Source organism: Sciurus vulgaris, assembly GCF_902686455.1.
Source record: "Sciurus vulgaris genome assembly, chromosome: 3".
In the NCBI taxonomy this organism is placed as follows: domain Eukaryota; kingdom Metazoa; phylum Chordata; class Mammalia; order Rodentia; family Sciuridae; genus Sciurus; species Sciurus vulgaris.
In genome coordinates, this window is record NC_136463.1 from 107,187,449 (window position 1) to 107,207,488 (window position 20,040).

General features: G+C 42.2%; 1 protein-coding gene across 2 annotated transcripts in view; it reads right to left on the reverse strand.

The window, feature by feature from the left end:
* The window catches only part of CACNB4 (calcium voltage-gated channel auxiliary subunit beta 4), a gene marked incomplete at its 5' end in the record, with an annotated part of 250,496 nt that extends 233,192 nt beyond the window's left edge, over positions 1–17,304 (reverse strand). Inside the window, 2 exons of one of the 2 annotated variants that reach the window (XM_079133285.1) lie at positions 16,514–16,597; positions 17,112–17,304. In XM_079133285.1, the coding sequence (XP_078989411.1) occupies positions 16,514–16,597; positions 17,112–17,171 (144 nt within the window). Of the gene's footprint in view, positions 1–16,513; positions 16,598–16,823; positions 17,037–17,111 lie in introns of those variants that run through there. The other variant, XM_079133286.1, reaches the window with a different exon arrangement.
* Positions 17,305–20,040: the final 2,736 nt, after the last annotated feature.

Below are 20,040 nucleotides of genomic sequence, written 5' to 3' on the forward strand. Positions count from 1 at the left end.
TTTTGAGGCAGGGTTCTCCTTAAGTGGCCTAGACTGACCTCAGACTTGAGATTCTCCTGCCTCAGTCTCCTGAGTAGCTGGGATGACAGGTGTGCACCACTGCACCTAGCTGACATAAGGATATTTAAGACTCCCCTGGTGATTCTATCATGCAGTAAGGTTGAGAATCACAGACTGACACTGTAAACCATAGAGCAACGGCTCCCACATAATTGTTTTACTAAACTGTACTCCAACATGATGAGACATTTTCTGTATACCAAAGGATCCAAGAAACAACTCTAGAATTATAAGATGTAATTATTCAGAGTCTAATTTACTATTTTATATAGTGTCAAGTCTATGAAGACATGGGAGACATTCCTCTCTAGTTTCAGTGCTTTTTCTAAACAAGTTTACTTTTACTCTTGAACACTGTAAATATTGTAAGTGACCTTGCTTTCTTCTCTGAGTAGGCGCTAGAGAGTTCAGAGTCAACCCAAGTGAATAGGGTTTCATTGTCACACACTTTATGTACTCAACACACTTTGTTACCTATATTTTCTCTTTAGTTCACAGTATTAGCCTGTGATATCATATAAGCTAACTTAAATAATTTCCAGAATAAGGGAGGATATAAAAATATGCCTCTATATAATGAATAAAGAGCATGTTTAAAAGGGATTGAGAATAAAGAGCATGTTTAAAGGGGTTGAGAAGGTAAACAGTGAAATATGCTAGCTTCCAACTATGTTTCTTAATCAATTCAAGCTGCTGTAATAAAATACCATAGAATGAGTAGAATGAACAATAGGAATTTATTTCATTAATTTTATTAATATTTATAATAATGTATAAAATTATATATTATAAAATTTATTAATTTTATTAACAATTCCAGAGGCTGGGAAGTCCAAGACAATGGCAATTTAGAACTTAGAGAGTCTTCTGGCTTACAGACAGTTGTCCTCTCACTATTATCTCACATAGCAGAGAAAACTTCTGATCACTCTTCTTTTACAAGGGCCCTAATGCCATAAGGGAGTCCTACCTCATAATCTCATCTAAGCCTCATTACCTTGCAAAGGTCTCACCTCCAAATGTCATCACATCAGTTAGGGATTCAACCTATGAATCTCAGGGGAACGCAAACTCTCAGTCCAGAATATCCAGATGACTTGAAGTAAGATCTCTTATTCCAAAAATATCCACCAAAGTCCACTTATTAGTTAATGTCACTTAAAAATAGAAATCTCTGCCTCATTTATTGGAAAATAGGAAACCATGATGAACTATGCATTCAAATGTCAGGCCCCTGAGAAACAAGAGATGCAGGAAAGTCAGTATCGAAAGCTCCTAATGCAGCGTTTTCAAATGAGGACAATCAATCTTGTGGTTCCACTCACCTTCAGCAAAGTTACAATATGGCAACTTTTGTTGTTCTTTATTACAGATTTAAAGCCCCATTAGATAGTTGCTCTTCCTGAGGCTGTAATAATCGTAATAGCAGGAGCTACCCTACTCCTCGGCAGACTTCCTCTTAATAGCTTCCAGGACGCATATCTGAGAACCACCTCACTAAATACTTCAGTCTTGACAACCCACTCTCTTCTTTGTACATCCTTTCATGCCTCATGCATATGCTTAAAAGGGTTATAAATTCCAGCTTATCCCAAATTAGCTCTCCTCCTATAAACTTCTCCGTATCATCTCCTTGCTACATTACAAAAGAATATCCTCATCTAAAGTTTGCAAGGTATTAAAGGACCCTATGTTTGTAAGTTCATCCCAGAAGCTAAGTGATACAAGCTTTCTGCAAAAGCTACTATTGGGACTCAGAACATTGTACCCCAAAATATGGTGCTTTGCCATACTGCGAACCTGGAACTATAAGAGTCTAGAAGGCCTTGGAAGCAAAGTCTCTCTGACTTTCTAATACCCTCCTCTCTTTTACCCCTTTTTTTCCCCTGTAGTGAGTCACAGAAACCAAAATTCCTCTTTGCTGAAGTAGGTCACAGAACCTAGAACCTTTCTCCCCACACAAACCATGAACCCTAGAAAGGTTGTTCTCTCCCTTCTCCTCTCAAGACCCTCCTTTCAGATGGGTCCTGCCCCACATCCAAGAGAAGGAATGCTACAGAGAGGCCAAGAAGAATTAGCAAGGGTTTTCCAGGATTCCCGACTTGATCTATTACATTAGATCATGCCCTTTTGTCCAACCACAGTTCCACATAGATGTCTAATCTTCATACAAACAGTCTTGCAGGGCATGGTGGCACATGACTGTAAGCTCAGCAACTCTGGAGGCTGAGGCAGGAGAACCCCAAGTTGGAGAACAGCCCGGGCAACTTAGTGAGATCCTGTCTCAAAATAAAAAATTACAAGGGCTGGGGGTAGAGCTCAGAGGTAAAGCACCCCTGGGTGCCAAAAAATTAAAAATTTAAAATGTACAAGAAATAGTCTTACCTGGACCTTTGGGCCTTCATTTCTGAAGTCTCCTGAGTCATGTAAAACTTGGATTAGATAAATCTGCTATGCTTTTCTCTTATTAACCTGTATTTTGTTATAGAAATGTCAGTCATGACCCTTATGATGGGCGAGGAAAGGTATCAAGACATTCCACCCTTATGCTGCAGAATACAGTGTTTTCCACTAAAGTTAATGAGTTCTATGTAGTAGAGCTCAATGGAACCTTGGAGGTCACCTAGCCCACCCCACTATCACTCTAATTTTGCAGAAAGGTAAATGGAGGCCTGAGAAGTATTAATTCAGGTAGTAACCCCATGTCAATACATGTGTGGTGCCCCCAGAAGTTCACAGTTTAGTTGAAACTCCACGCATATTTTCTCATTAAAAAACTTACAAGGGCTGGGGAGATAGCTCAGCTGGTAGAGTGCTTGCCTTGCAAGCACAAGGCCCTGAGTTCGATCACCAGTACCGCAAAAAAAAAAAAAAAAAACTTACAAAAGAAATTCCAGCTATCAATTTAACCTATGAAATCCTATTTAGAATGGATGGTGGTAAAAGTGGTAGCACAGTCACGTGAATGTATTTTACTGTCACTGAACTGTCTAAAAAAATGGTAAGGGTGGTAAATTTTGTATTATATGCATTTTACTATAATTTTTAAAAATCCATGAGGAGATTGAAATGCTGGGTACCCGGGGAAGGAGAAGCCAGACTTCCCACCCTCCTGCCTGGGTCCCTCTCCCTGAGAGTGTTTGCCCTCCCCATCCTCAGCCAGGGCAGAGCCAACCTCGGCCTAATCTCTAGGATTGTCCAACTTTGCATACAAATGGAAGATTCCTAACAGATGCAGTTCCAGAATAAAGTTTGAAATAAACCAAGTTTGATCTCCAGTCACTTCCTTTTCTTAAACCTTCTCCCACCAACTACTGTCTTTTTCTCCCCAGTCATCCAGTGCCTGCCTTCTGTCCCAAGGACCCTATTCTGTTACCCTATCCAGGCCCCAATATCACCTTTCTCTCTCCATTTTTTCTTCTTCTACTACCCACCCCTGTCCCCACCACATATGCAAATGCATAAAGTAAAATACATAAGGTATTATCAGTACGTAGCAGCCAAGCCTAAAAGGCGATGCAAAGATTGTCAACTTCTCTATCAATGTGTGCAGGCTGACGTGCATCAGTGGGCAGTCACCACTAGGGGCAAGTTTGTGCATAGTCTGAGCAAAGGCAGAATAATGTCTCCTCCCTAAGGGGAACCCTACAGAGAGATGCAGGCCAAAGCTGCAGAAGCTGGTCTTAAAAGGAACTCCGGGAGATGTGGGGCAAAAGAAATGGCTCTGGAGGGCCCTGGGGAAAGTGTATGACCTAGAGTTGAAGTCTGGAACATAGCTTCTCTAGAGACGTCAAAGAGTATGGAGCAACTAAGTTAGAAGGAAGTCATAGTGGTCTCTCAGGGGAAGACCAACCACTGCAGCAGAGCCTCCCTCAAAGCTTTGGCAGCAGACATCAATGAGGGGATAGTCCTCTGAGCACGCAGAAGTACCACCTGGGCTCACAGAAAAGACATCAGGGGGCAAGGTATGTTTTCAGTCAACTTTGCCTCGCTGTGATCAAAATTACCCAACAAGAACAACCTAGAGGAGGAAAAGTTTATTTGGGGTTGGTGGCTTCAGATGTCAGTCCATAGACTCCATTGCTCTGGACCCAAGGTAAAGCAGCACATCTTGGGAGAAGGGCCCAACAGAGGAAAGCTGCTCAACTCAGGAAGCAGGGTCAGGAAGCAGGGGTAGGAAGGGACTGCAGAGAAGATGTACCCTTTCAGGGCACACCCAGTGACCCACCTCCTCCAATCACATCCCACCAGCCTACAGTTACCACCCAGTAAGTTCTTTCAAACTAGGATAGACTGATCAGGTGACAGCTCTCACATTCCAATCACTTTACCTATGGATATTCCTGCAGGAATTAACAGGAGCTTTGTGGGGACACTTCATATCCAAATCATAACAAAGGTCCTATGTCTCCACACAGAACAGGTGAACAAGTAAAATGTGATTGTTGATGTGGACAGGTTACAACTTCTCTGCTCCTTCTCCCTCCTGTTCCACATGTACATCAGCAACGATGCCAGTGTGGACCTGCAGCCTTGCAGGGCCCAGGGACATGTGGAATACACAAAGGAGGATTTAACAAGTGAATAGTCAGAACAGTGTTGGGGCCATGACTGAGAAGCGCCATATGAATGGGTCTCATGGAGGAGATTCCAGAGGATTTTGACAGACGAAAAGATCATATTGTCGAGGGAAAACAGGGAGACCCTTTCTAGGAAAAGGAATGGCAGGGTGGAGAGAGTGAAGGCAAGACATCAGGGACTGAGTCCAACTCTGATACTGTGGTTGCCATAGAAGCAGGAGAAGCAGAGGAGACTGAGGGGGACACTGTGTAAAAAGGCAAGAGAGGTCAGGACATGTGTTTGGGAGTTGCAGGTTTTGTTGTGATGGGGTTTTTAAAGAGGATAACATGGGGGGAATAAAGAGGATAACATGAACATACTTGGAAGCAATAATGTATGAATGAGAAATATGAAATATGAGAAATATGAGAAATATGAAATATGAAATGAAATATCTACCTGGGATGGAGTGATAGTGACACCTTCAGAAAAGGCTTATGAGAAGCCACCAGAGAAGAAGGAAGGAGAGGAAGAGGAGGAGAATACAGAAGAACCACCTCAAGGAGAGGAAGAGGAAAGCATGGAAACTCAGGAGTGACCTTCCCTTCACTCTCTTTCCTATTCAAGGGGAAGACTAGATCCTAAGCTAGCTGCTACTAGGCTTTGTATGGTGCATTTCTATGGAATAGAGGAGACAGCAGGAAATAAACTACAGAAAGATGTGTCATTCCACTGGCTTTGATACTGGATTAGCAGCCCAAAATCTCCCGTTTATAAGCCTATGCCATCCATCTGTAATGAAACAGGATACCAACATTTCTTCCTAATACTCCAGAACCCCCAGCTCCTAAAAACCCCACTCAACCATTACTTTGTTGTTGAAATGTTGTGAACTGTTAGGTGTCTGGACATTTTTTTTTTCTAAGAAAAACGATTAAAGTACTTCCTAGTTGGAAAAAAATAAAAAATAAAAAAATAAAAAAATTAAAAAAAAAATTAAGAGGATAACATGGGGGGAATAAAGAGGATAACATGAACATACTTGGAAGCAATAATGTATGAATGAGAGGAGCCTCCTAAGACTCCTGGGGACCTTCATGATTTTTAAATAGGCTGCTCATTAACCCAATCATCTTGAAACTATTCAAATTTCAGACAGAAAAGGAAAAAGGAAAACAGTCAGCATGTGAAAACAGGTGTTTGGGGGCAGGGGTCTCCCCCAGGAGTCTCCCCTCCCATTCCTACTTTCCCATTCCCACCCTGAATGGTCGAGGACTTGGTCCCTTCTTGATTGTGGAACCTACACCGTGGTGAAGCAGTTCAAGGGTTGGTTTTTTTGTTGGTCTTGTTGCTTTGACCAAAGCCAGAGAGGTGGTGGAGGCCCGGATATTGGTGTATGTTTTAAGCCTTTTAATTAGTTAGATATGGTTAAGTTTTACCTGCCTTTTTAATTTACCTTCCACACCCATTGAGACTAAAACAAAAAAGAACCTGTGAATGTACTTAATACCACTTAACTGCATACTTAAAAAGGGTTAAAATGGAAATTTTTATGTTATGCTTATTATAACACAGAATATATGTTTTTAAAACACACCAATGTCCTTGTTTTTTTTTAAACAATTGATACTTTTTACCCTTATGGAGAACTAGTAAATGAAACACTTGAAAATAAGACATTGTTTGAGCATCTCTACTAATTTAGAAATAACAGTTATAATAATACCCTGGCAAACATTACTCTTACAATGATGATTTGTTGTCATTTTTTTTTTTTAAAAATATGGTTTAACTTTCATTTTACATCATCAAAAGAAACTTGATATTGTATTACGGTAAAGGAATACAACAATACCAATTGAAAAACTGAGCCTTCCCTACCAGAGTCCTCAATATAGAGACCAAAGAATCAAACATCCCCAAACTAAATCAACCCTCGAGCTTTCTGAAATTAGCAAAGAATGTTTGCAGCTGACCTATTTCTCTCCTAAATGACTGTGTTGATAATTGACTTTTGTCCCCCAGGGAAGTGCTCAAATATAATTGAGCAGCACCTGCCACATAGAGAGTACAGTTTTATATACTCAATAATTCCCATAAATATTGTACTTAGCTTGGGACTCAAGCACTCTGCTTTCTCCTTAATTGTATTTCTCAAAAAAGAAATATTATAATTACCAAAGTTACATTATTATGAGCACCTAGATAAAATATAAGAAGCATTTTGAATTACAAGTACCCGAGACATTTCTATGACTAAAATCTATTGAAAATGATGCAATAACCATTTCTATTGCTCAGACACTTTCCTTTTAATTCTTTCAATGATATCCTATTATATAAACACTGTCTATAGGTGGGTGCCACTAATGACAAGGAGGTCAGGGTCAGGGGTTTGATTTCCACGCAGGTCACACAGTTTTGCCAAAAGAATTCTTCAGTTCTATGACCCGAGACTGTGGTTCCTAATAAATATGCACAGGACCCACCCTGTTCAACGCCACAACTTGAATAGATCTGATGGACATTAGTTTAAGGAAAGGTAAGTCCATTTCCAAATACAAGCCAACATCTTCACATTTAGACCCTGGGTGGCCACTGAAACCCCATGGGCTGGTGTAGAGAATGTGTTAGGGAAAGCTGCAACCAATCACAAAAGACCACCTTACTGTATGATTCTATTTATAGGAAAGATCTAGAATAGACAAATACATAGGAACAGTAGATTAGTAGCTGCCTAGAGCTAGGGGGTGAGGAAGAGGATGGGGAACAACAGCTAACGGAAACAAAATTTCAATTTAGGTGATGAAAATGCTAGATTTTGTGATAACAGAAAATGGCCTCTAAATTCCTGAGAAAATGCCTTCTGTCTTTCTGCTCAACACACACACAGGCACACACATACACGCACGCACTTATAAATAGGCCAAATTAAAAAGGCAGTGACTGTGGAGCATCCTAGCCATGACATGGTCATGTTATCCACCTGTTTGATTCTGAACCATTCAGGTTGTTAATGATACCACTGGGTCATTTGAAAAGATAACAGAAGGAATGATAAATTATCCAGACAAGGTGCTGTACATTTCCATTGCTATTGGGTTTTCCATGTATTCAAAAAAGAAACTACTTAAAATTTTTCCGTAAGGAGTTTTAAAATGTTATCATAATATATGGACACAGTTAACACTAGGAAAGTTTACCACTTCTAGTGATTCTGCCAACCAGAAAAATGCATATTCTCTTGAAGTTCATGTTTATAAAATACTTCCTCTGAAAACAAATATTGCTAAAGTAATTAAACTGTAGCCCTGGAGAAAGAAATATCCACCAACAGAGAAGAATATAAAATGAGAAATAGACAATTTGTCTTCCAAATGAAATGATCAGGAAGATTCAGTAGTTGTCGAATAAGTTTTACAGCCCCTACCTAATTAATGCCTTCAGAACAAAAAGTAAAAATGCTACAAATGCTGAATGTCAGTCCTTCAGATTCAAGTATTCACCCCTACTCTATTCACATGTGTAATAAGAAAACTCGTGCTACAGAAAATGGGAAAGTTTACAGAGGAACATGTTTACTCTAGTAAAATGAGAACTCTCCTCAAGAAATTCCAAAGCACTGTTTATATTCAAGCCGAGTGCTGATACTACATCCGCCTTATCTATTCTGAAAGCAGACTGCCATAGCACACAGCTTGTCATCATTGTTACTTGAAAGCAACAAAACTCCTCCCTTAAAATTGAGTCTATAATTTAGCCTTCTTATGAATTCTGGCTTCTTTTTCTGGTCTGTCACGGTTTGGGTAAGTGTCCAAAGGTCCATGTGTTCAAGCCTTGATCCCCAGGGTAGCACTATTGAGAGGTGGTACACCCTTTAAATAGTGGGCCAAGCGTGAAGTCTTTAAGTCATTGGGGACATGCCCTTGAAGAGGACAGTGGGACCCCAGCCCTTTCCTCTTCCCCTCTTTTTGTATCATGGCCACGAAGTGAGCAGTTTTGCTCCTTCACACACTCCCAACATGCATTCCCTCCCCACAGGCCTAAAATTCATGGGGCCAACCCATCATGGAATCTCTGAAATTATGAGCCAAAACAAACCTTCCTCTTTATAAGTTAACTCAAGTATTTGTTATTGTGATGAAGAGCTGACTCCATGCAGTCCTACATCTCCTAAGCATCCATCTGCCTTCCCCCAGAATCATGGTTAAATCCACGTGAGATTCTTGATGTGTTTCTGTGTAGTCAAATCCGAATTTACGCTCTTCTAGAAGGAAGAGCACTGCACTCCCCCTCCTTGTTTTGCTGGTTCATGAAGTGGGAGGGCATATAAGTGCATGAAGGTTGGACAATACCAACTGTTTAAAGCAGAATGTGTTTTATGGGGGCTTGTGGGGAAGAACAGTGCGGCCCTACTTCAGACTTATCAATTCGATGTCTTAGAATCTAGAGAGGTATTAGACAGAGTATATGCCTGGGGATGGCTGCAAGCTTTGTCATGTCATGGCCCACAGAGGGAAGACTTGTGTAACACACTGGATCTAAAGGAGGAAGCAAGGAGTCCAGAAGCTCAGCACAGAAGGACTGACTCAGAGGACTGATGGTTTTGAGAGCCCATAACCCATTCTCAGCAAATAAAGTCAGATGGGGAAAGAAGCTCCAGTCAAGGGCAAGCAAAGGAAGCACTCTGCTCCAAAATGTTGCTAGAAAGCATGCAGAGGTCTGAGAGCTACAGAGCAGAATGGGGCCTGCAGCCCACTCCCCACACATCTGTAGGCGTTTCCTAGCCTTCAGTGGATCTGCATTAGTGGCAAGCGGCAACCCCTGGCTAGGATTTACGCTTTATTCTGTGTTTGAGCTTCTGAAATGAGATCAAGAAAGGGTTGGACTCTGAGGAAGAGGATGAGCTTGGATGATGCCACCACCACACCCGGAGAAGATGCCACATCCAGACTCCACTGGCCCAGGGAAATCCAATAAGTTAGTAGTCTCACCAGGGGTGGAGAGATGGTTTCTACAACTAGCCACACCCCACGGTTTGACTACTGACATTCTCTTCAGCTCTGACCCTCCTTTTTTGCCTGGATGGAGTAGTAGCTTGGGCTCCTCGAAACCCAGGGGTGACACTGGGGTGGCAGGCGGAGTAATGAAGGGGAGGGTCCAGGCAAAGTCAACCATTTATAGCTTAGGTTTCCACACAGCTTCCTAGAAAGATGAAAACTTGCATCAGAATTTAAGTTTCAATAAAACTTTATCACTACAAACTGAAGGATAAATAGTTGTTTATTCTACAGAAGTGAAATTTTGGGAACTCTGAGCCAAGAACAGAGACCATTAGAGATAAGCAAAAATGACTGTTTCACTGCTTAGCTGCCCAGTAATCATATTTCTCAGCAGTGAATTTTGTAAATTCAGTTCAACTTATTCAAGTCCGAAAGGAAGAATAAAGCACAGTTCACCAGGAGAGAGACAGAGTTCTTTCTTGCTCTATCAGATCTGTTTGGAAAGGATCACTCCACAAAAAAATTTACATAGGAAGTATGAACTTTCCTTAAAGTACATTGTAACTGGACCATACCATTTAGCAAAGGAGTTCCACTCACAGAGCAATAAAAACTGCCAACTTGGCTGATGAAAACAATTCGTTATTGTCACCCTACAGTCTCTAAAGTACTACGATGGTTGTGCTGGTCCTGGCCCATCTCCCTCAGATGCACTCCTGCCCTTCTCCAGGCAGCTTTCTAACTCAGGGGGCCAATGCCACAGGCTGCTTCCCAGGCTCCCAGGTCTCCTGGTTCCCAGGCTAGTCATAGCCCAAGACAGGAGGGTGGGAGAGGAGAAGCAAGGGAGTTCTCCCCATTCTGTGTACCTCAAGCGGCTGCTTCAACAGAGGCTGCATCTATTCTGTATCTCTAGTTCTCACCAAATGGGATCCCTATGGTTCTAGCTCTTGCCAGGTGACTCTGGCCACTGAACCCTAATAACAGCTTCCTCCCCTTGTTCTTCTACCCTAAAGGTAATGGTGGCTTCCTGCTGTGGCTGAGTTATGGGTCTAGCTTCTAAGATATCATCACCTGTCCGTGTCCACAGATGTAAAAACTCAAGCAGTTTTATTAAACTGCTTAGACTCAGACTAACACAACTACGAGTTAAGTAAGGAAATATACAAACAAATAAATAAAGGATCCAACATGAACTGTGAACCATGCAAACAAAAAATATTATCCATGATGGAATCAGGAAGAAACCAGTCTCCAGATTCTCCAACTGATGCTTTGTTCTTCACAATACAGATTAAGAGCACTTTCCAGATTTAAGAGGAATAAACTCCTATGTCCTCTAATGTACCTACATCTCTGTGAGTTTGTGCATCTTGATTATTCAGGGATAAGTGTGTTGTGATGAGAAAACAGCGTGTGAGTCAAGGTCGTCTGTGTTAGTTCCACCACTACCCATTGGTGTGATCTTTATGTTCCTGGTCCTATGTTTTATTTATCTGAAAAGAAGAAATTGAAGTATTTTCTTTTTGCAATCTCTTCCTGTTCTAAAATTCTGTGATTCTATGTTTATGGATAAATTTTGCATATATACATGCCTCCAGGCATATGATTATTCTTAGAGCTAGGCACAAGGCAGATACCTTCTGTTGATGAATTTGCATTTCATCAGAGAAACGTGTCTATATCCAGTGTTCAAATTATAATCCAAAGAATTTGTCTACTAACTTATTTTATTATACTCTCAACTTAGAATCTGAATGTTTTAGATCTCTGAATACAATGTGGGCTCACTGAATTATTGTAAGGATCATCCGATTAGCATACCTTAAAAAACACTAGGTTTCTTGCTCTAAGGTAGATGGTTCCAAAGACAGCTGTAATCATATCTTCCACCCCACAATTCTTTCTTTTAATGGAAGTTTATTACATATTATTCTATAACTTGTTTTTTTTTTTGCTTGATCATATTTCAAGTGAATGTGTGAAATGTATTTCCATATCATTATATTCATACCTATTTTATGTTTTTATTTAAAGGCCAGATAGTATTTTGTAGATATACTGTTATTTAAACACTTACTGATTGCTGAATACAAAAGTTGTTTCTAGTTTCTTGTTTCTAGTTTCTTTCTTTGTTTGCTGTGAAATGTTAGTTGATAATTTTTATTAGATTTAAATTTTTTTTTTTAGGTGAGTCTCACTATGATGCCCAGGCTGGTCTTGAACTCCTGGGCATAAGTGATCCTACTGCTTCAGCTTCCTGAGTAGCTGGGACTAGAGGCATGTACCACCACACCCAGCTCCTTACAAAATGTTTTAAATTTATCAAATGCCAAATGCCTTTTTTTTTTTTTTGCCATCTATTGAATATAAATTTTTCCTTTAATTTGTCATATAGATTGAATGATATTTTAACTTACTCAATGTGCAACGTTCTATTAATACTGAATTTGATTTCTTATTTTATTTTTACCCACATGCTCTTTTGAAATATGACTTTGTAGTACTCCATCAAGAGACAATATCTTTTCTCTCCCCTTAAAATGGGGCAAGACTTTAGATGGATTTTGACTTAAGAGAATGTAAGAAAAGTGATGTCATGTCACTTTTGCAACTGAGGCTTAGGAGGGCTGCAGCTTCAGCCTTTGCATCTTGGGATGCTCCTGCTTGGAATCCAGCCACCACATTATCAAGAAGCTCAGGCAGCCACGCTGAAGCCCAGGTGGAGGAAAACTGAACCCCCTGCCAAAAGCTCTAGCTGAGCTCTCAACCAGCAGCCAGCACCAACTGCCAACCACATGTATGAGGCTATTTTGGACCTTCTAGACATCTTAGTGCCTACATAACATCATATGAAGCAAAACTGTCTGGTCAGTGCACAGAAATAAATTGTTGTTTTAAACTACTAAGTTTTGGGGGAGGTTTGTCAAGAAGCAATTTCTTTTTTTTTTTTTTAATATTTTTTAGATGTCAATAGACCTTTATTTTATTCATTCATTTATATGTGGTGCTGAGACTCGAACCCAGTGCCTCACACGTGCCAGGCGAGCACTCTACCACTGAGCCACAACCCCAGCCCAAGAAGCAATTTCTTCCATTGAATAAAGCATTTAATATTGGAGCAGAACTTCATGCCTAACACAGGTCAAGTTAGTCCTCCATATATTCACTCCTTCATTCATTCAAATAAGTATTTATTGAACATACACTATGCTAAATGCTAGGGACACAAAGAAGGTCAAATGCAGACACGTCTTTGCCCTCGTGGAATTCATTATCTGGATGGAGAAACAGACATTAACAGAGAAATCTAAGTACACATTAAATTATAACAGTGATGGTGCTACTGAAAACTAGTATGACTCTGGGAGCCCCTAATTGGGGAACTGACCTTATTAGGGAGGAGAGAAAAGGAAGGGAAGTCTAAACTCCCAGATCTCAAGGAAGAGTAAAAGTTTAACTAGGCAAAGGAGATAGCAGGAGTATTCCAGACAAAGGGCTCATCACATGCAAAGGGAAAATGTTGTGTTCAAGCTCTATACAGATACAAGAGATCATAGCTCAAGATGAAGCTGGAAGCAAATAGGGGCCAGGCATGGAAGACTACACAGTCCTCGTAAAGGCAGACTTAACAAGAAGAGGTCAACAAACAAATCCCACTTTGATCAGATTTTCTCTTCAAACCCCAGTGGGAAGAGGACTAACCTGGAGTACTCCATCATATACACTGCATATACAGTGACACCCATGGGTATTTCAGTACTCAGTGTACACGGTTATTGTGACCACCTCCTTGTTACATTTCACTGTACTATTTGCATACATCTCCACCTCCATAACTAGGCTATAAAATATTTTTTTGTGTACAGAAGATGAGCCTCATTCATCTTGATATTCTTCCCTCATGATATCTAACACAGTGCTGGGCACACAGCAAATATTTAAGTGCTTCCTAAAAACACAAAAGATGAATAAATGATCCATTCACAAATAACCTGTCAGAAGGAATTCCTGGAGGAAAATTCTATGGCCACATGTGGAAAGCCATTCCAACGGGAGCAATATTCTTAGCAGAGTCTTGCTGTAAAGCATCATTCCTTTCTAATTTTAGCCAATTCTTGAGTTCCATCCTCAATGAAGAACAAGAGCACTCCATCACATTTTCAAAGAATGCTTTTGTGTACACTTTGAAGATGATTTCTGGGTCACCCCTAGTTTTCTCTCCTTTCAGTGGCAAAATATTTAATCTTGTCACCTTTCCTCAAAAAAGCCATTACTTGCTCCCTGGATTCATTCCAAAACCTCCATCCCTCTTAAACTGTGGAAGCCAGCAATCTAGTAGACCAGGAAACAAGGTCAAAGATGCCTGAGGGACTTTGTGAGCAGCCCTCAGTGTGGAGGCAGGCTCTCAGTCTGCCTGTTTTCAGGCCAACTCAAATGAGTGCATGTGTTTGTGTGCACACATGTATGAACAGCACACACAAGCAATGAAACTCATTTACCAGCTCAAGGAACAGTATTTTATTAAGTTTGCCAAATGCCCTCTGCTCCCCACCAGTCAGTGTTCCTCATCTGATGTGACACATGGATTTTTTTTTTAGTGAACACTTTTCCTCCATATCTTTGAAAATGACATGACAAAGAAATGAGCAGCATTATTTTTATTGGTATCCCCACCGTCTTCTTCCAGTGTGAAGGCACTGAACAGACTGTGAAATATCACCCAAAACTCCACACTTCAACATTTCAAGAATTTAAATGCCAATAAATCACTGGTCATTCTATAAATAATGAGGCTCTATTAACTTAAACGGCTGTTGTGTTTTTTAAAAAAATATTTTTTGACATTTGGGTGCGAACTGCACAATTTTATTCCAAGCATACTGTTAAATTTCATTTACAATGTCCCATATTATCATTCAGTTTTTTAAAGTATAGCCATTAGATGAATCTGTATGGTGCCATTTAAATTAGATCATGTGTAGGATACTCAGTCTGAGCTGTAAAGTGCTCAAAAAATTAGGTATTATTTTTGTGCCAAAATAGGAAGACTGTGTACATAATATTATTACAAGTAACTCAAATTTAAATTAGACCATTTTATCAACTTGATAAATCCCAGTTTCAGAAAGATCTATGAAATATATTTATTCTTAAGGCCTACACAGGTCCAAATTGCTCCCAAAATTACTCTTGCAATACTTTTTAGGTTTTTAAGACAATACATAGCAACACACTTTACAAGAGCTTATGCGTACATTATCTCAATCACTTATTGACATTAGTAGAGGAAAGAATAAAAATATTACAGAAAATGTTGTTTTATTTGTGCTTTGAAGATGAAAGCATTAGTGCAGTGATGGTGTAGATGAACTGAAAAGTTTTAGATAAATAGCTCATAGAATGCACTGCTATATAATTAGTATTTCCAAGAATCTGCAACAATAGAGCACTACCAAAAATAGGCACCTACAAAATAAACATCTGCAAGACCTCAAACAGTTGCATAACTCAAAAACATTCTAAAGATGAACAATGTCTTTACCTTATCAAATACATAAATAATCTAAGCAGTTGCATAAAGCAAAGAATATACTTTTAGATGAATTCAGAATCCAAAGTGTATCTGAATAATGAACGCGCTTAGTGTTCACTGAATTAAAGAGTAGTAATAATACTTTCTGTTTCTGCAGAAAGTAAAATTCTGCAAATATCCAAACATGCTTTATAGACCCTTCAGAAGAGGATGGAGTACAATTTTTATTCCAAGGAGGCCCATTCTAGGTTGAAAATCTGTTGAATTTGATGTTAATCAGGAAAGAAATACCACAGCTATCATCACAAGTTAGATACACATTAGAGGAAAAGAACTTCTCAAGGTCACTCCAGCAACCCACAGCAGTACCTGGGATAAAAGCGTCCGGGCTAGTGATCAGTCTTCCCAACTCAAGCCCAAACACACAACCCAACATTTTCTGCTCCAAAGAGAGATCAAGGTGACTTACTTTTGCATGATTTTTCTAGCACCCAGCAGCTAGAGACGTTTTCATTTACAGCACATGGACAGTACGAAAATTGAGGACCAATGTCCTGTGTTGGGTGGAAAAAGGCACCTAAGCATCAAGCATTACCAACGACCCTCAGCTCAAACAACTCGAACTAGACCCACGCAGAAGAAAGCAAGTACAAAGAAAGCAAACAGAGTGTAGTTCCACTGAGACCCTGGGACTGAGTTGGCCCGCCTCCGCTCATTTTAGATTTAACCAGAGACGGCGGTCCTTTCCTAATTAAACGAATTAAAGATGTGGTCCCAAAGGGAAGCCAAACTTTCTGCTCAGGGTCTTTCTTGTGAGCAGAGCTTGGAGATCTCTCCCAAGAACTAGGCAGAGAAGAGCATTCAAAATAGGATAAAAATAGGAGAAACCACCTATCTCTCACCGCGAATCAAACCAGGTCCACAGCTCTCCGAATCTGAGTACACAAAGTCGAGTTACACTCCTTAAAGATGTTTCTCCCACACACTGAAGGTGCAACCAGATACATTTCTAGCTCTTAAACGCAATGTCCCTGACCAATGTTCTGTTCCCGCTGACCTGTGTCCACAAGTACGAACTAACTTCCCGGAGCTACGAAGACACATCTGGACCCGAACACCTGGAGCCCCGGATACAGGGAAATGAACTGGGCCCCAAAAGGCGCGCGCAGTGATGAGGACGCCTGAATTCAAAGACTTCAGGAGCCGAAGCTAGCGGGAAAGGGACAGAGCCCGAAGAGGCGCGCGCGGGGACCGGACTTGCGGCTCCAGCACACGGAGTAGCGCTCTGCTCCAGGACTCCAGCGCTGCGCGCTCGGCCTCCTCCCCACCCCGCTCCCGTGTCGCCGCTGCCTCCTACCTGTCTGAGGATGAAGCTGGTCGAAGTGGTACTGCCATCGGATCTTTTCAACCTGCTCCTCCGGGTCGTGGTGCCTCGGGCCACCTGGACTCGACACACGGGGCCAGAGAGAAGCCAGTGAGGAACGCAGCGTGGAGCCGGGCGACCACCCCCGGCTAGAGTCCACCTCCGGACCAGCACCCTGGGGTCCCCCAGAGCCCGCACCCATGTCTCCTCCGCTTCTCCCAAATACAGCCCACGCTCCCTCCCACCCACTCCAAGCCTCGACGGCTGAAAAGATTCCCGAGAAGAGCAGCCCGCGAGCACCCACCACATCCATTAACAAAGACTCGCAAGGTGCGGGGTCCGAGTCCCCGGCATAGGCTGGGGGAGACTGCGGGCTCCGAAGCGGGAGCGCAGAGACCCGGACGAGGGCGAGGAGGAGGAGGAGGAAAAAGAAGAAGGAGGAGAAAGAGGAGGAGCGGGAGGAGAGAGACGCGGAGGAGGGGTGGGGGTGCCCGGCCGCCGACTCCCGGACCCGGGGCCCCGCACTCCCGGCACAAAGGCGGGGCGCTCTCGAGCGGCAGAGGCGGTGGGGAGGAGGAGGAGGGGGCGGTACCTGAGAGGTGGGGGAGTGCGGCCCGTCCGCGGTACCGTTCTTGGCGTAGGAGGAGGACATGGTTCAGAGCCGCCGCATGGCCCGCCCGTGCGCGGTGGGCGGAGGGCCGGCAGCCCCCGGAGGCCGGGATGCGGGCGGAGGGGGAGGGCGACAGGACTTCCCCACCCGGCTCCTGGACCCGCGCCGGCTCCCGGGCTGCCTGCCCGCACTTCGGGGAGCACGGCACCTTAAAGGGACCGAGGCGCTTCCCCCGAGCCCGCAGCAGGGTCCCAGGGAGGGGGCTTCTCCCGATCTCGCCTACTGGAGCCGTTTGGGAGAAGCGCTCTCCCACCCAGCGAGCGCTCTACCTCAGAGCTTTCCAGAGGATGAAGGGAGGGGAAAATCTGGGATGGGGGTGGGAGGATTAAAATAGTCTGCACAGTTTAAAATGAGACAAAGGTGGCACGGTTCATGAATCAGGACTTGGGGAAAGGAGCTGGTGCAGTGTGGCGGGGAGTGGGAAGAGCCGGGCGGAGAGTGTGTGTATGTGTATGTGGTGTCCCTGCACTAGAAATTTAAAAGGGCAAGGGCCGAACCTTTCTCAGCGGCTTCACTTATTTGCCCACCGTGGTAAGGCACGGGATTTTGTGGTTTGCCTTTTGTCCGTTTTTGTATTGTTTTGGCAACTCTAGCCCCAGAACCGCGAGTCACACACACCCAGGCACGGGTGGAAGACCCCGCCAGCCCAAGTCTGACGGGAGATGCAGCCCCGCTGGAGACCAGTATGTCCTAAGGAGTTTTGAAGGTCACACTAGACCTGCTAAAAAGCAGGAGTTGGCCACGTGCCTCTCGTTTGTACGCCTATAGCTGTTTCCAAGGGAGGAAACTCATCCTTGAAACCATACACAACCTTTGCGTTGCAAACCTTGGTTTCCCGCAAATCCATACCGAGGATGAATTTGAGATGAAATTAAAAGCAAAGGATTGTAGAAAGGTGGAATTTTAAGTATTAAGGGGAGGGAATACAATATGTGAATTCAAAAATAGACACCCTATTTAACTATAGTTTCAGCAGAAGGAATCCATTAAAATATATATAGTATTTCAAATGGCTAAGTTAGCCCATCTCACCTGGCATTCTCGTATTTTATTTATAAACAACTGCCATGTTTGTTTTAACAATTGATTGGCCTTATTGAAGTCCTGGTTATATTTTAATATCCACAAGACACTTCCTTTCCATTCCTAACCTCTTCACTTAATTCAGACTTTTTCTAACAGCCTTTTAACTAATCTCCTTGCCTCCCGGGTCTTTACTGCCAGCCACATGTATGTACACATGTGTATACACTCCCCCCCCCCCCCCCTCGTGCTCTCTCTCTCTCTCTCTCTCTCTCTCTCTCTCTCTCTCTCTCTCTCTCTCTCTCTCTCTCATTCTATCTACACTACAAAGTCATTTTCTAAATTCTCTTTTGCCTCTCTGAGATAAAGTCCATCAACTAAGCCTCTGCATTTCTGGTTACCTACCACTTCATGGCTGCAAACGAATCTCTCTATACCAGCCTTCCAGCAAGCAGGCAGGTCTATGGGTAGCTATTACCCAAACATACCAAACACAACCCCACTTCAGCACTTCTGCCTTAGAACACCTCCTTGGAATATGCCCTACATTCACCTACACACACACTGAATTGTACCCTTCTCCAAACCGGCCTCAGCTCACTCTTTATAGAAATTCTCCCTGACCACTACATTCTAGATAGTTCTTATGCCCCTAGAAACCTGAAAACTGAAGCATTTATTCTCTGGGCACTTGACATAGGCTGCTTTGATTCTCTGTCTCTGTCCCCCCACCCTCTCTCTGAAAATCAAATTTCCAAAAATGCTTTCAACTCTTTCTCTTCTTTTCTATACCTTACATATATTAGGTACTCCATAAAGTTTATGGGCAAGAATATCTAATAATGCAGAACCCTCTACTTTAGTTACCGTCAACCCAATCCGTTTTTAGTGCTGAGGCATTTTCATAGTTGAAAATCAATATATACAGAATGAATTATTATGTGGCATTAGAATTTGAATTTTATGGTTTTCTGCTGCCCACAGTCTGACTTTGAGTTGTCAAAACAGAATCCATAACTGCTCTATAGCCTGAGGAGCTCTGTACACCTGCCTCACAGCAAAACTGGCGAGAATTATTAATACATACATGCATACAACCATTTAAATCTCCAGAAATGGTCCTAAGGACACACAGCAATCAAAAACATTTATTCAAAAAGTCCAATAAAACCCAGTTTAAAAAAAAGTGTGAAAGTCTATGGCATTTGAGCCAAAGCCTGCTCCGTCCCTCCTTGATTCCAGGTCAGAGAGAGAGAGACCCCACCGACACTTGTAGCCAAGAACTCAGGACTCCCTCTCCATTCACCTCTCAACTGGAGGGTTATCTTGCTGGAAAGGACAAGATTTCAGCACTTACCTTCCTGTCTCCAACTACCTGTTGCTGAAACCAAGTTCTGAGCAAGTATGGTAGAGTCTCAGGCTACCTTCTTTCACCCAGTCCACACTCTTGGGACGAAGGCTATATCTTGGACACAACCCCAAGGGGTTTAATAGATTTGCTCTGCCTTATGAAGAGACAAGCCAAAAGACTGAGACTGCTGCCTCTTCCTACCATGCACCCAACTTCTAAGTGAATATGTCTTTCAGAGAAAACACTGTTCACCATTGTCCCTACCCATAACACAGTGCAAAATGAAGTTGAATCCTTACCTCACACCATATACAAAAACTCAAAATAGATCAAAAGTGAAAGAGCTAGAAATATAAAGGGAAAACATAAGAGCAATCTCAGTAAACTTGGATTTGGCAATGGATTTTTAGACGACATCAAAAACATTAGAAACAAAGAAAAATAAGCAAACCTGACTTCATCGAAATTTAAAACTTT